At 36.1% G+C, this 13,881-nt stretch overlaps 2 protein-coding genes across 5 annotated transcripts; both read right to left on the bottom strand.

The window, feature by feature from the left end:
* Positions 1-374: 374 nt before the first annotated feature.
* Positions 375-4,063, bottom strand: LOC140959056 (WEB family protein At3g02930, chloroplastic-like). Of its 3 annotated transcripts, XM_073416780.1 has the most exons (4): positions 3,927-4,063; positions 3,715-3,840; positions 3,030-3,246; positions 375-2,867 (listed from the first exon to the last, which is right to left on the bottom strand). In XM_073416780.1, exons 2-4 carry the CDS (start codon positions 3,729-3,731, stop codon positions 651-653), a joined length of 2,451 nt encoding a protein of 816 aa, XP_073272881.1. In that variant the 5' UTR covers positions 3,732-3,840; positions 3,927-4,063; the 3' UTR covers positions 375-650. The 3 variants fall into 3 exon arrangements, with proteins under 3 accessions (XP_073272881.1, XP_073272882.1, XP_073272880.1); XM_073416781.1 differs by having other exon boundaries at positions 375-2,864; positions 3,715-4,046; XM_073416779.1 differs by having other exon boundaries at positions 3,715-4,043.
* A 1,952-nt stretch (positions 4,064-6,015) lies between these two features.
* LOC140958711 (ASI1-immunoprecipitated protein 2-like) lies at positions 6,016-13,593 on the bottom strand. Of its 2 annotated transcripts, none has more exons than XM_073416272.1 (11): positions 13,289-13,593; positions 11,566-12,513; positions 10,351-10,436; positions 9,785-10,257; positions 9,126-9,626; positions 8,354-9,032; positions 8,040-8,270; positions 7,804-7,928; positions 6,995-7,311; positions 6,475-6,759; positions 6,016-6,388 (listed from the first exon to the last, which is right to left on the bottom strand). In XM_073416272.1, the coding sequence occupies exons 1-11, from the start codon at positions 13,346-13,348 to the stop codon at positions 6,017-6,019; spliced, it is 4,077 nt and encodes a 1,358-aa protein (XP_073272373.1). In that variant the 5' UTR covers positions 13,349-13,593; the 3' UTR covers position 6,016. The 2 variants fall into 2 exon arrangements, with proteins under 2 accessions (XP_073272373.1, XP_073272372.1); XM_073416271.1 differs by lacking the exon at positions 13,289-13,593 and adding an exon at positions 12,595-12,687.
* Between the last annotated feature and the right edge of the window lie 288 nt (positions 13,594-13,881).

Below are 13,881 nucleotides of genomic sequence, written 5' to 3'. Positions count from 1 at the left end.
AATTTCGAACATACAACATTAATGATTAATCATATCCTTAATTTACACATTGACTCAAATTCTATATAAAAAAATATTATACAAAGAACGTCTATTTTTATTCATTGAATTTCATAAAGTCACCTCATTTTCATCTGATCTGATTTCCCAAAAATGGGATAAGGGTGAGATATCCCCACTAGATTTCACCCAAAGATTTTAATCAAATCTCATAAAAGATAATTTAATATTATGAATTTACTCGATCTTTGTTCCATCAATGAATAAGGAGAAAAACTTCTATAAAACCTGGTTGTGGTTGTCACCCACAGAACACACAGCAAAGTTCTAAATCTCTGTCATGACACAAACAATATATATTTATGAAACACATGTAATAAGAAATTATCGATTATACTTGTGTACTTTTGTTGGAAAACATATATCAAGCTAAAATTAAAAGAAAATGGCAGGAAAACACAAGGTTACGAAATAATCTTACATTCATACACAGTTTGGGGCAAAACATATTTTCTGTAATGATCTTCACACCTTTTTCATATTTAGCTCACCTCTAGCACAAGAGATGGTAAAAAAACGAAATAAAAAAAATAGATTGAGTTAACACATTCCAGCAGTGATGTAGAATCCAGTTATGGTTGGTTGATATGTTACTTGTGGCTGGAAGGGCTCTTCTTCTTCAGTAGACCTCCAAACTTTTGAAACAAAGGCTTCTTCTTCTTTTGGTTCTGCTGTTTTGATGGCGAGCTTCCGCCATTGTCAAGGTTTTCTGTCAAAGAGGATAGACCATTGACCTGATCAAACTCATCAGCTTTTGAGTACCGTTCATCCTCAAAGGCTTCATGCTCTGTTTCTCCCTCGGGAGAAAGGTCTTTTTCATCAATCTTGCAGCTTTCCCACATCTTAATATCGACTTCTTCAGACATGTCATTTTCCATGTGTTTCTCGTTCAATTTCTCCGTGACAGAAGCTTCATCGTTTGAATTCTTATTCGGCTTCTTCACATTTCCTGTGCCATTTTGTTCAAAAAATTCCACTACTTTCGGAAGCATGTCATAATCTTTTTCGCTATCTGTCAGCTCACCATTTTCCAAGATTTTCTTCTTGGTCAAAGCTTCTTCAAGCAACTTAGATAACTCCTCAGCCTTTATCAGTGAAGCAGCTTCTCTATTTCGTAGTTCCTCATTCTCCTGGAGAATATTCTGTATTTCATTTTCCCTGTCCATCAAAACCTCTTTCAATCTCATGCTCTCAACCTTTGTCTGACCAAGGACATCCTTCAGGGAAATTATCTCGGATTCAGCTTCCTTGAAGGTATTTTTCCAACGCTCTTCTTCCTCCTTTACCCCACAAACTTCTACCTCTACCATTTTTAGCAAGTTAACTAGCCTGTTTATTTCACCTTCCATTGTAGAGTTGTCTTCTACAGATTTCTTCACATTGTTCATCAAATGAAGCTCCTTCTGCTCCCACTTAGTGGTTAATTTCTGGTGATCACGCTTGGATTGTTCGAGAGCATTTTCGAGAATATCAATCTCTTGTTTTGCATCACTTAGCATGCTTTCACACTTCTCATTTGTTGCTTTAAGGGCCAGCTTTAGATGTCCTATTTGAGTTTCATAGTTTTCACGCTCGACTTCAACAGACAACAGTGTTTCTTTGGCATTTCTAGCTTCTGCAGAAACTTCATGTAAAGCGGATGCCATACTTTCCAATGCCTTCTTGGTTTTCTTTTCTTCGTCTCTGGAATTCTCCAACTCATTTATCAGCTTGTTTTTTTCTTCCAATAGAGTTTGGACACTATCAGCTGCGAGTTTCTCATTGCTCAAGGCCTGGATTTTCTCTTCTTTTAAAGCTTCAATCTCAAATTGTATAGATTCAACCTTCTTTGTCATCACTGAAGATTCTTCTTTAACCAGTCCAAGCCGACGTTCTGATTCTTCAAGATCAACTTTCTGCCTTCTAATAGAGATTTCCATCAAGCCCACCTTCTCTTTAAGTGACGAGATTTCAGTCTGAGAATCATGCAGAGAATCAGTGCTTACTTCAAGTTGTTTCATGACAGATTCCAGAGATTCTGAGGCAGATCTCTCCAATCTCTTTGCTTGCTCTGCCTGAGCAGATAATTCCTCAACTCTGTAGTGCAACTCCTCCACCAAATTATGCGCGTAAGATTCAGCCATTTTTGCAGCCTCCAGATCAACACTAAGATGCTCTAAGGCAGCCTCCTTTTCTTCCAATTTCTCCTCAAAGATTTTCGCCTTCTTGAGTTCTTGTCTGAGAGAATCTACCTCCAGACTCAATTCTGCCACGAATTTATCATTCTCATCGTCCTCCATTTTGAGCTTTGAATCGAGCAAAGATTTCAAGTGGACCAACTCAGCTGAAAGAGCTTCAACTTTATCGGCGTGAATCTCTGCTATTTTTGTTGCATCTTCAGCATGCCCAAGTGCCTTGTTTTTTGCATCACATGCCATATCAAATTCTTTCTTCACTTTATGAAGATCTTCAGTTGCAGATAGAAGGGCAGCCACATCCAAGGCATGCTGGTTTCTAATAGCTTCAAGCTCTTTATGCCATTCATCTTCCTTCTGTTGAGTCGCTTCGATACCTGCCTGCTCCATCTCAACTGCTCGAAACTTTTCGATCTCAGAATTTTCTTCCGCTAGCTTTTGAGCCAACAAAGCTTCCCTAAGCTTTCCATTCGCTTCATCGGCCAATCTATGGGCTTCTTTCAATTCATCGAGAAACTTTTTCTTTTCTTTCTCGAGTAAACCTAAAGTCTCCTTGGCTTTCTTAAGATCCTCCTGAGCTAGGTTTAATTCTAATTGAAGTTCTGGTGGCTTCAACACCCTACTTGTCTTCTTCTGAATGCAAAAATTAGCATAAAAATCATTTTAAACAACGGTGGAGCTAAGAAAACACCATGTCTCACATCTGAAAATAATTTAAATTGTTGTAATTTACTTATAGCTAGCAACAATGTTATCTTCAAACAAATAACTAAATAATAAGCTATTCAAACTTACATCAGGGGGATTACCACCAACACCAGGCTTGGCAGGCGGCCGTTCTATTGTAGGCTTGGATGTAACAGATCTTGGAGACCGATCAACTGAAAGGCGAGCACTCTGTACGGGAGACACCGAATCAGCAGCAGATTTAGCCACTCCTTTGCTTGTTGACCTGCTGATCCGAGTGGGAGGTAGTGATGCCTTACTGTTTGGAGTTTCTGATAACGTAGATCTGTACATGCAGAAAACCACCTTAATAATCACGTCATTCATGCGCCAAATTATCTGCTAACATGAGCATTCAGTGGCGAATCTACACATGCACCCGTTACAAGGCACGGGACCAAGCGAACCCAGAGAAAGAATTTTTGCAAAGACATCAACTGAATTTAAGTGTAGCATTCGACAAAGTAATGAGGAAGAAAACAGCAACGAAATCGCAATCCACAAAAGGTGAGAATCCGGGACATTGCTGAATGAATAAAAAACGACATAAACACTCCCGATTGATTAATTAAACTAATATTGTCCATCAATTCCAATGGAAACTTAAAAAAGTATGGTCATCAAATTCAAGAAACACGAGAAATATAATACGGCAACGCATCACCACCACATCGGAAGATAATTAGACTAGATAAACTGAAAAGGAAAGCAAACCCACATCAAATCCACAGAAAAGTAAGATAAGGAGACTTACTTGGATTTGGAAGACATGGTTGATTTAATAGATAAAGTAGAAGAAGATCGGCTTCAAATGAAGATGGGTCTTCGCTGAAATGCGGACATTCTCCTATACGTATCAATGGATCCAATGTATCCAAATCTTAATTACAGTGAGTTAGGTTAGTCCTTATTCAAAAAAGCAGAGAGAGAAGCTAGAACTTTATCAAAGTGAACAACTTTCTTTACCGAAGAGAGAACTCGCTTCGTCTGCCCCCAACTGCTGCTCTTCAATCTCCGCATTCAAGTACAATGGTGTCACCTATGAATTTACAAAATTGCCCCTAGAGTTTTGTATAATTATCTGTTTTTGGAAAAAGGAATGAAAAAGACACTGTGTGACTGTGAGAGGCAAGAGACCTGTGAATAATCGTGCATATAAAGTTAATATATTAATATAAATTATGACGTCACCATAAAAAAACATTTAAATAAAAGAATTTGGAAAATCGGCTCTGCCAAGAGGTGTTTCAATGTATGAAATCTAACGACTTTTAACAAATTTTTTAGATTTTTGAAGTACAGATATATTCAATTAAGAGTTTTGAACACTTTATAAAAGTCTAATGGCATTCAAAATAAGTTTTCATATAGTTTTAAAAAAAGTCAACTGGTATTCAACATTGACTTCTAAAAACTATATAAAAGTATATATATGTATTCAAATTTTCAGTAAACTTTTAACAATTTCATGGAATTCATTAACATACAAATATTAAAGTTTAAGGTACAACTATAAATAGTCAAAATTTGTCTTTGGTACGGCCCAAATATTTGGATAAATTGTTAAAACTTTTAAACCATACACAAGCTCTTTATTTCTCCATCTCACCTCACATCACTTCTTTTCTCTTCCCTTCTCATATATTCTCGTCTTCTCTCATCTCATCTATGTTTACAAAAATGTATAAAAATCTTATAAAATTTTGTACGGTAATCCACATAAATATACTTGTAAATATGTGAAATTATGTAAAAGTTAATAAAAAAAAATTATCAAATTCATAAAAGTCTATAATTTTTTTTAAAAAAAATCATTAAAAGTCATCAAAACTCTGGATTAAATACACCCCACTAATTATCACCGATGGACACATTTGAAAAAAAAAATCAATGTTGAGGGGTTGTTTGTCTTGATACCATTAGTGTGTGAGTCATTAAGATATATGAATTAATTATCTTAAACTAGACAGTTTAGTTAATAATAACTGTCTAATAATGATATGGTTGATGTTATTTACTTCTCTTTTATGTTACATAAATTCCATTTTACACATTAAATGAAGTTTGAGCAATATAAAGTGAGTGAAACATAGGTCAAATTATATATGCAACACTAATGTTTCACGAAAAATATTTTTTTTATTATGAAAGATCAAAGATGGCTAAAGAAATTCTACTGGTTAAAAACACAGAACAATTAGTTTTTTTATTTATGATTTTTTTTAAAAAAAAATAAATAAAAATGTCCAATCCAAACTGACCTCATAAATCTAGTTGTGCCCATGTTTGTGTGACTGTTCCAAAGAGAACAGAAGCTCACATGTAATGAATTTGTGTTTTAATGGAATTGATCTATCTTCATTGGAAACTGACAGGGGAACTAACACACATGAAAGTATTTAATTAAAGTGACAACTTGCGAATTCAATCTCCAAACAAATCATTAATCATTCCCTTACAAGAAATATAATATATAGATAAAATAATAATAATAAAATAAAACTTGATAATTTTTCTGGTGAGAGTGAGACCCGGCTTGTGTCTTACTCCACCATCTACTGTCGGCAGTCGCCTCACAGTTGTTCAAATAATTGTGAATATTATTGAAACATTGATTTTAAAATAATAACGCAAATATCATAATCGAGAGAAAATATTTGTCGCGTTCTAAAAATGTATCGGGTTACTCATTTCAACAATCACCGATCCGCCAACCGACCAAGATGTTCACATACGAAAATGGTTAAATGGATGGATTTTACTCCAAGATCCTCCAAATGAGGATAATATTTACACATACTAGCAGCAACCATCAGGATGGTTGGATTTGGCGATTCATAGGCATACCCTCCAGATTTATCGATATGTTATTTCTAGAATCCGTCGGGAAAATCGTAACGCATGATTTAAATACACATGTACCTCCAAGACCCAGCTGGGTTCCAATGACCTTTTCCTGGGCATGCTTTACTTGTGTCCTAAATGGCGAAAGAGGGGATGTTTGAGATATTGGTGTGACCCCTATGCTTCCCTGTACTTCGAGCAGGACTCGCAGTTCATTCCTCCTTGGTAAGTTGATATGAAAGTGAAAGGGAAAGAGCTGATGATACATCATCCTCTTCTTTGAGTGCTGTTTCATCAAGAATATACTCCTCTGTCATTTTTCTCTCTTGTTTACCGACCATTACTTGTTGGGTAGCTCGAGTCTTTTGTTTTCTCTCGGCCCCTAAAGCAAGCTCCAGGTCCGGTAATCTATCTTGAAGCACATTTTGTTCTGATGAGCGTGCTTCCCAAGGACTGGATTGCTCCATAGGGAGTAATTGTCTTTTGGAATGTTCTGAACGCCCTGGGATGACAATCTCATTACAAGCTTCATCATGGTGTTGATTCTCCACTTCACGGGAGCCAGAAGCAACATGATGATTCATCTGTGATGCAAAATAGCCAATGCAAGAACAATTATCATCACCAGAATTCAACATCATCAAGTAAAATTTAATTTGCCTATACTTACCTTTCCAAGCGCTCCATGCAGTTGATTACGTGCTGCATCATTATTAACATCCACAATGAATTTCACTTGATCTTGACTGCTGCGCACCTTATCCAACATAGTTGCCTCCTCTATGCCTTTCTTTGCAGATATATCCAGAACGCCATCTAGGGATTTATCAAAATTATATGATGAATGTTGGCTTCCGAGAGGAGTATCGATATGCATTGACATTTGCTTCCTTACAGAAACATTGATAGGTGACCTACCCCGGAGAGGTCCACTGCTCAAATTGATGCCTTCTTCCTATTAAATATGTATATGCAGATATCAAAATTTCAGCAGTGAGCTGAACCAGAATGTCTTCATAACAAGATGTTAAGTAAATCTATACTCCAGAACAAGAAGACACTATCAAAGCAAACCACAAAAATGGTCCCGTACTCGCTTCATTAAAGCTTACAAAACAAACAAGCAATTCAAAAAACCACCCATATGTAACAAAGCAATTTATGCATGCACAAACAGAAAAGACAAATACCGGACAAGTATCCCTGAGTTCTTGACATTGTCTTGCACTAAAACTCCTTGATGCCGTAGAGGAACTGGAATTCAGTCTACCATCCAAACAATCAACAGAAGATACTCTGGCATCACAATCTCCATCAATCGCTCCATGTGACAATAAACTACAAAACTCTACGGAAGCATTCAGCTTAGGATCAGGGCATACATCATCACATGCCGGAAAATCTCTAGCACGAGGACTAAGTGAACGACCATTCTCAGGCATATATTCCAAGCGACTTTCTTTCTTTCCTCTGAACACGCCCCATAAGAAGAATAACATATTCCACCCTGCAGGCAGACAATATCAAGAATATCATATCCCATTTTGATTGCAAGAATCCTGGAATTTAGAGCCTTGTCAATTTCATTTCCTCATACATTGGAACAAAGAAAAGCTACTTTTGTTTCTTGAAGTCCAACCAACATGATGTGCCTGATTTTAATTAACATCAACTACAGTTTGATATCTCTAGTAGGTTTTCTAGAACGGGCACATGCTTTCTGAATAGTATGAACCTGTAGGCTGTAAGGTTGGTTTTCAGTATAAATGCACTCAACACAAGTAGTAAAAACCTCATCCTATGACACAGAAAAGGTGTTTAAAAACAGTAAATTCTCAGATAAAAAAGTATCCCCTTTATAAAAACATTAGCAATGCAAACTCTGAATAGTCATTTTACGAAGTTTGCATTGCAAGCACGAATTGAGGCATATTGTATCCACTTTCTGAAATAAGGGGAAAATTAATTAGATTACAAGATGAAATAAAGTTGAACTTACGCTGGGAATTCTCTGGAAGCTGATTGGAAGGAAATATTAGGAGCTCAACACCATTTACATTCCCTTTAAGAGCAAGGTCATTCTGTATTATATTCTCCAGCCAAACTTTGTAGATCTTGTTGTAACTGTAGGATGACATGGCTACTTTTAAACAGAAGAAAATCCATTGCAAGAAACATCACATGAATATTAAAATATACCTATCAATGAAATGAGAAAAAAAATTAAGAAATTACCTCTCAAGATCCTTAGCAAAAAAGAAAAGGGCTATGTTATCCTCTACAACCCCGCGTTCCTGAAACTGAATAGGCCATGTGCTCAAGCGAGGCACTTCATACAGAACAATTCTATTCTTAAATTTCTTTACGACATCCAGAACTTGAGGTGATGAACTTATAGACAAGTGGGCTTGGATTCCATCCCAGGAGACAAAGATTTTACCACTTCGGCAAATATCAAAGTTTCCCCTGCATTTAGAGATGTCTGAGAACACAAAAATAGAATGTGGATAAAGTCAACTGGAAAATTTTGGAGAAAACTAAGATCTTACTGCCATATATATTCATGTTTAGGGATGGCCAAGGATTTCGAAAAGATTGCCATCGCTGCAGCATCATTACTGAACATGTCCCTTGAGGATGACTTCCAATTCAACAACATCTGGGTGTCATCTCCTCCAGAGGAAGCTTCTACAGGTTCCGATGGAAAATGCTTTGTATTGTTGAGTGTTTCCTGTCCAAGCCTCTCCGCAGACAAATTTTGGGACAATGTACACTTATCAACAACCTCTGCAGCAGAAGACCCGATTCTCCTTACAGCAGAACTTGATAAATGATCTTTAGAAGCTATATCGCAACCCATGTTTGACGTTGATGCATAATCAGACCTATACTTTTGGTATACTCCGGGCTTTCTCAGCATAGCAGCCTGGATAGCAGCTTTCAGGTTATTGTTACTGTCCCATGAAGAGTTTACATATGACGGCCTAGAGCAGCTTCCAGATTGTTCCCTTAATGGTTCACCGGAATTAGAGGACTCTCTGGGCTGAGACAATCCATTATGTTGGTCTTCATCAGCATTGAAAGGTGATCTTTCAGAAACACCTGAGCATGAGGATGAATCCGCCTTCGAGTTACTTTGATTAGAATTTTTATCAATGTTATTAACTCCCTTGGCAGATAAAACCACGTGCGAATTGCGCCGGTACAACGCCGGCCTCTTAAATTCACCTGCCAATACAAATTATTGAAAGGAATAGAAACAATTTTGAAAAGGCAAAACCAGTATGAGGTATCAACTCACGTCATTTGATTAAATCATACCTAAAGAACTGGGTAAATCAGAACTCTTTCGAGATGAAAGGCTATATGATCTCGATAATGCTGCTGATTTGCCATCAGGTTGCATGGATCTTGTCTCAAGGTTATCAGTCGGAGTAGAAATTTGACAATGTTCACCTCCAGATGCTTGTTTTTTATCACTTCTCGAGACATAATCCATTGAAGCGTCTATAATTGAATTGGTTGGTGCATGTTTTGATTTGAAAGAGCTCTGCCGTTCAAATGTATTTTGCTGTTTTGAATTTTTCAAATCCTGGATGTGAGACGACAGTCTAGGAGATAGCATTTTTGTTTTTGATTCAAAATCAATCGAATTTTTTGCTTTGAACAACATAGATTTGTCCAGGGATCGGATACCACCATCCTTAAGTTGATGAGGGGCAACTTCCTTTACTGATTTCTCCCGCCGAAGAACTAGATCTACGAGTTTCACCTTTGGTTTTGAATTTATAGATGTAAATGAATTAGACCTAGAGAAAACACCTGCATAATTGAAAATATTGGTCCTGATAGTTAGTGACAAAGAAACTAAAACTACTTGTAGAAGGAAAACCCACTTCTTTACACAAACTAATAAAATTTAAGGAAACTCCACGAATGTCAACATCAGAGAAACAATGTGCTAAAAAACACCATATAACCTTGAAAATTATGTACTCGCCGATCTGAAGCAGAATGTGCTAACTTAGGATTATCATTAACTGAGACAGCATCAGAAGAGGGACCACCGTGTGAAGACTGCACTCTTCCCTTCTCCGGGTTCTTTAAAGAATTCTCACGAGAAATAGCAGCTGCTTTGGCGGACCAAGAGGACTTTTGCAATCTAGTTATTGATTCAACAGCCAGCTTCTTCACGATAGAAGAAACTTCAGCATCAGCGTCATCTCTTAGCCTTTTGTTTGGAATTTTCACACTGCTTCTACTTCTATTTCCCTCAACATCAACACTATTTACATGTTCACTAATTACTTGACCAGAGGAATTATTTTTCTCATTACCATCCACCTTTCCAAATTTATCTTGTCTTTGACTTCTCATCTGCTCCCCGGATTTGCATTCTTCACACAGCCAGTCACCTTCAGGGACTTTAGCCATCTTTTCTCGCATGCAATAACTGAGATAGGATGAATAGGTTATACTTATTTCAAATGAATTCAAATATATTGTAGCATCGATAAAAAGACAATAGAGAACTTTTAAAACTTACGTATGTTCTGCACCATCAATACACCTACAGCATATGGCAAGCAAATCCTCCCGACCTGCATCTCCACAGATATCACAGACTTTTACCTATTTCGACAAAAAGTGAAACTTTAATAAGAGTTCAATTTGGTAAAGAAATGAGACCTTAAATGGAAAATCAACAAATAATTGATTGTTTGTCGTTTTACCAAAAACTATAGTTAGTGATAATAGTTCAACTCAAATGTCTTTAAAATGTACAACAGTCCAAAAACCACGTTACGATCGCCACCCGAGTAGGATATTTATTACTACTCAGAAATCACGCAATAATTGCACTCTTTGCAATCTTCGTGAACCGAACATGTGATCGTACCTCTATCACCAATTGTATAATTGAATGTTTATCGTTTTACCAAAAGTCTTAGTTAATGGTAATGGTTTATCTCAAATATTTTAAATCGTATGTTTTAAATCGTATGATAGTCAAGCATCATGTTTCGGTCGTTAATACAATGACAATTATTGGTCCCCAACAATCATAGAAAATGATTTTGACAAGAAAATAAACAATCATAGAATACGAAGATACTTGCTCAAACAATTTTAGGTATCTTTCTGAATCAAGAGTTTGATATTTCAGATATTTATAGGTCTGCTCATCATTGTAATTGTAATTCCAAAAATGTATTTATCGGATCATGCATCAATTGAGAGTAGAACTAGTCATAAGCATAGTCACGCTTACAGCATCCAGGTGTTCATTCATAACCTTTATTGCTTATAATATTTAATTCTAAAATAAAAAGAATAATGATAAAGCAAAATCTTGTTGTATGATAGTGATAATATCTCATGTAAATAATCCCTGATTATCCTAACACACAGAGTCAAGTATGAAATCAAGAAAAAGATAATATTATTCATCAAAACATACATATAGTGGCCATAACTGTAACTAGGATGTTATCATCAATATACCGTTCTATTCAAAGTCAAAAGGAACTCATTAAATTTTATTTTGTATTTAATGACGATTCAGGGGGTAGGGATATACGACCTATCATAGGACAGAGGTTATGCTCAAGATGCCTCAGGCCTTCAAACATATTGAAATGAGAAATACTGAAAATTGGAGCGTGATTAAATATGAATGTGCCACGTGAAATAATTTTTGATAGGTTTATTAAACTATGATAGATAATCCCCTACTAAATAAGCAAGAATACATTCTTACATCCTGCTCCACCATATCAGAGTCATCAGTATCATTGACAAGATGCATATCTACCCCCGCATCCACATTCTTCTCAGCAGAATTAACAGCTTTACCAAGCAGATCACCGTGAATATCTGTCACCACATCTCCAGTCAGTAAAGAATTCAAGTGCTCGCTTGAGACCTCTGAATGTGCCCCATGTGGAGCAGAACATTTATCTTCTTCCATGTCCCTCGAGTTTTTGTCACATAATGAATATTTTGGAGTGGAAGTATCCTCTACCATGAGCAAGTCAGTACCATGATTCGTGATTTTTGAATCTAGAGCCTCAGAAAAACATGGATGACGTGAAGATAATCCAATTGGCAAGCCACTAGAGGGCAATTTATGGTAAAATTCTCCATTTATTTTTCTTAGCCTACTGTGATTTGCTGTAGAATGTTCGACTTCAGACTTATCATTTCCATGTTCAGAGAGGGTCTGACAATCAATTGTATGTCCATACTCTTGATCAGGTACACAACTGGTGAATACTGAAGAGCAGGGTAGATTTCTGTTGTCTACTTTTCTGTTGTGAAAATTGTACCGTTGAGTGGCTTCATTAGTGCCACTGTCACATGACAAACAATCATCTGGAATTTTTTGAGCCTCAAATTTCGAATGCACCACCATTTCATTAGACGCAGATGCATCAGATGTCCTTGAGAATCCTTTACATAGAGCATTTTCAGAGGAATCAGAAGTTGAGATCATAGTGTCCACAGTGCTCATTTCGTTGTCAACTACAATGTTTTCTGCACAGGTTTCTCCAGCAGACTCTTCTATTGACTTCGAAATAACTTGATTCGTATGAAAGCAAGATGAGCAAGGGGCAGAGCACATGTTACACTTCCCGGATTTCCCCCTATGGTCAACAATTTCACTTCTATCTGAACAACTGTAAAATCCTTTCTGAATTTGAGACACCTAGAGAAAAAAAACACGTGTAAAAGAGCGATGAATAGATCAATTGGATTAGTTGGGAATGACAGTAATGCAATAATCTACCGTCACTGAAAACAGGTGAGTAACTTGGAATGCTGCTTCTTTTTCTTTTTCTTTTTTAAGCAGCGGGGAGATCAGCATTCCTTATAAATCTTACATAAATCAATCAGTAATTTGGACCAACTTACGAAAGTAGAGATGACATTATCCCAATTAATTTCGCAAACCTTGTAACAAACTCGTCATTAGAGCAATCATTTGGAATTCTTCTACAGGTATCAGTGGGTTTAAATAAAAAAAAAAAAAGAAAAAGATGAGCAGATGCAGCAGAAGGAAACAAACGACACCATTGAACAACAGCAGTCATTAGACTGATATTAAATCTAACCCTTGCAGCCTCCAGTATCTTCTTAAGATAGGAGAAGCACCTAACGTACAGTCAATTAAGTGAACCTCCTAATCCTTATGCCGGTTGGATAGAGGTACATATGCGCATCAGTTATTGCTCTGTTTTACGTACAGATAGCGATACATTTAACTCAGCTTTACAGACTCTTCGTTCACCCACATACTCGCGGAAAAAATTTGGTCATTTCCCCAAACTGGTCGCAGTTTATTCATGCTAAAACAAGTACCAAATAATAACCAAGAAAAAGAACAAAACATATTGCATGTAAAAAATGCAGACAAAAATCAAGCTTTGCGTCAATATTCCGAAAATTGAACATGCAACGAAACGGAACCCTAATTGACATACCTGGGGCTGAGGAAGAGCGGAAGAGGCATGGAAGATGGTGCGTTCCTTGGGCTTGCTCATGGGCAACTCGCCGTCGATCAATTGACCACCACTTTTCCAGATAATTTCTATGAAATCACAAAATTAACCTGCCAATATATATGTGCGTTTGTCTGAAAATACAGTTAATTCCAACCACCCTCTCAGTAGGCAATAATCAACAAAGGAATCGAAATCCAATTGAGAGGTGGATTCTTTCAATATCATAATATAAATTTTACATTCAAAGATCTGCAAAATCTACAAGGAATTACAGAACAGGAGAAATATTATCTCTATATATATATAAATACGTAGTTTTTTGTAGTTTTCTAAAATAAAAGTTATAAAAAAATATTTTCGTATTATATATTTAAAAACAAACAAAAAAACTAAATATGTAATTAAATATAATTTTTTTAGAAAAATCAAATTTGAATTTTATTTTCTATTAAAAATATAAATTATATTTCAATAATTATATTGGTTATATATTTAATTTTAGTTATTAATTTTAGCTTCGTGTTTATTTTGTATTTTTAAATTTTGAAGTATATTAAAATATAAATTTTATA

Source organism: Primulina huaijiensis, chromosome 15 (genome assembly GCF_012295235.1).
Source record: "Primulina huaijiensis isolate GDHJ02 chromosome 15, ASM1229523v2, whole genome shotgun sequence".
NCBI classification, from domain to species: Eukaryota; Viridiplantae; Streptophyta; class Magnoliopsida; order Lamiales; family Gesneriaceae; genus Primulina; species Primulina huaijiensis.
The sequence above is the reverse complement of the archived record's forward strand: the minus strand, read 5'-3'. Positions and strand labels throughout refer to the sequence as shown.

What these genes read in the sequence shown, in the direction of transcription:
- LOC140958711 (XM_073416271.1), bottom strand. Translation starts at nt 12,672, where the DNA reads ATGCTGATCTCCCCGCTGCTTAAAAAAGAAAAAGAAAAAGAAGCAGCA. An exon ending in CTCACCTGTTTTCAGTGACG is followed by an intron (nt 12,514 to 12,594) that starts GTAGATTATTGC and finishes TTTTTTCTCTAG; the next exon opens with GTGTCTCAAATTCAGAAAGG. An exon ending in CTGATATGGTGGAGCAGGAT is followed by an intron (nt 10,437 to 11,565) that starts GTAAGAATGTAT and finishes TTGTCGAAATAG; the next exon opens with GTAAAAGTCTGTGATATCTG.
- LOC140959056 (XM_073416780.1), bottom strand. An exon ending in TTGGTGGTAATCCCCCTGAT is followed by an intron (nt 2,868 to 3,029) that starts GTAAGTTTGAAT and finishes TTTTGCATTCAG; the next exon opens with AAGAAGACAAGTAGGGTGTT.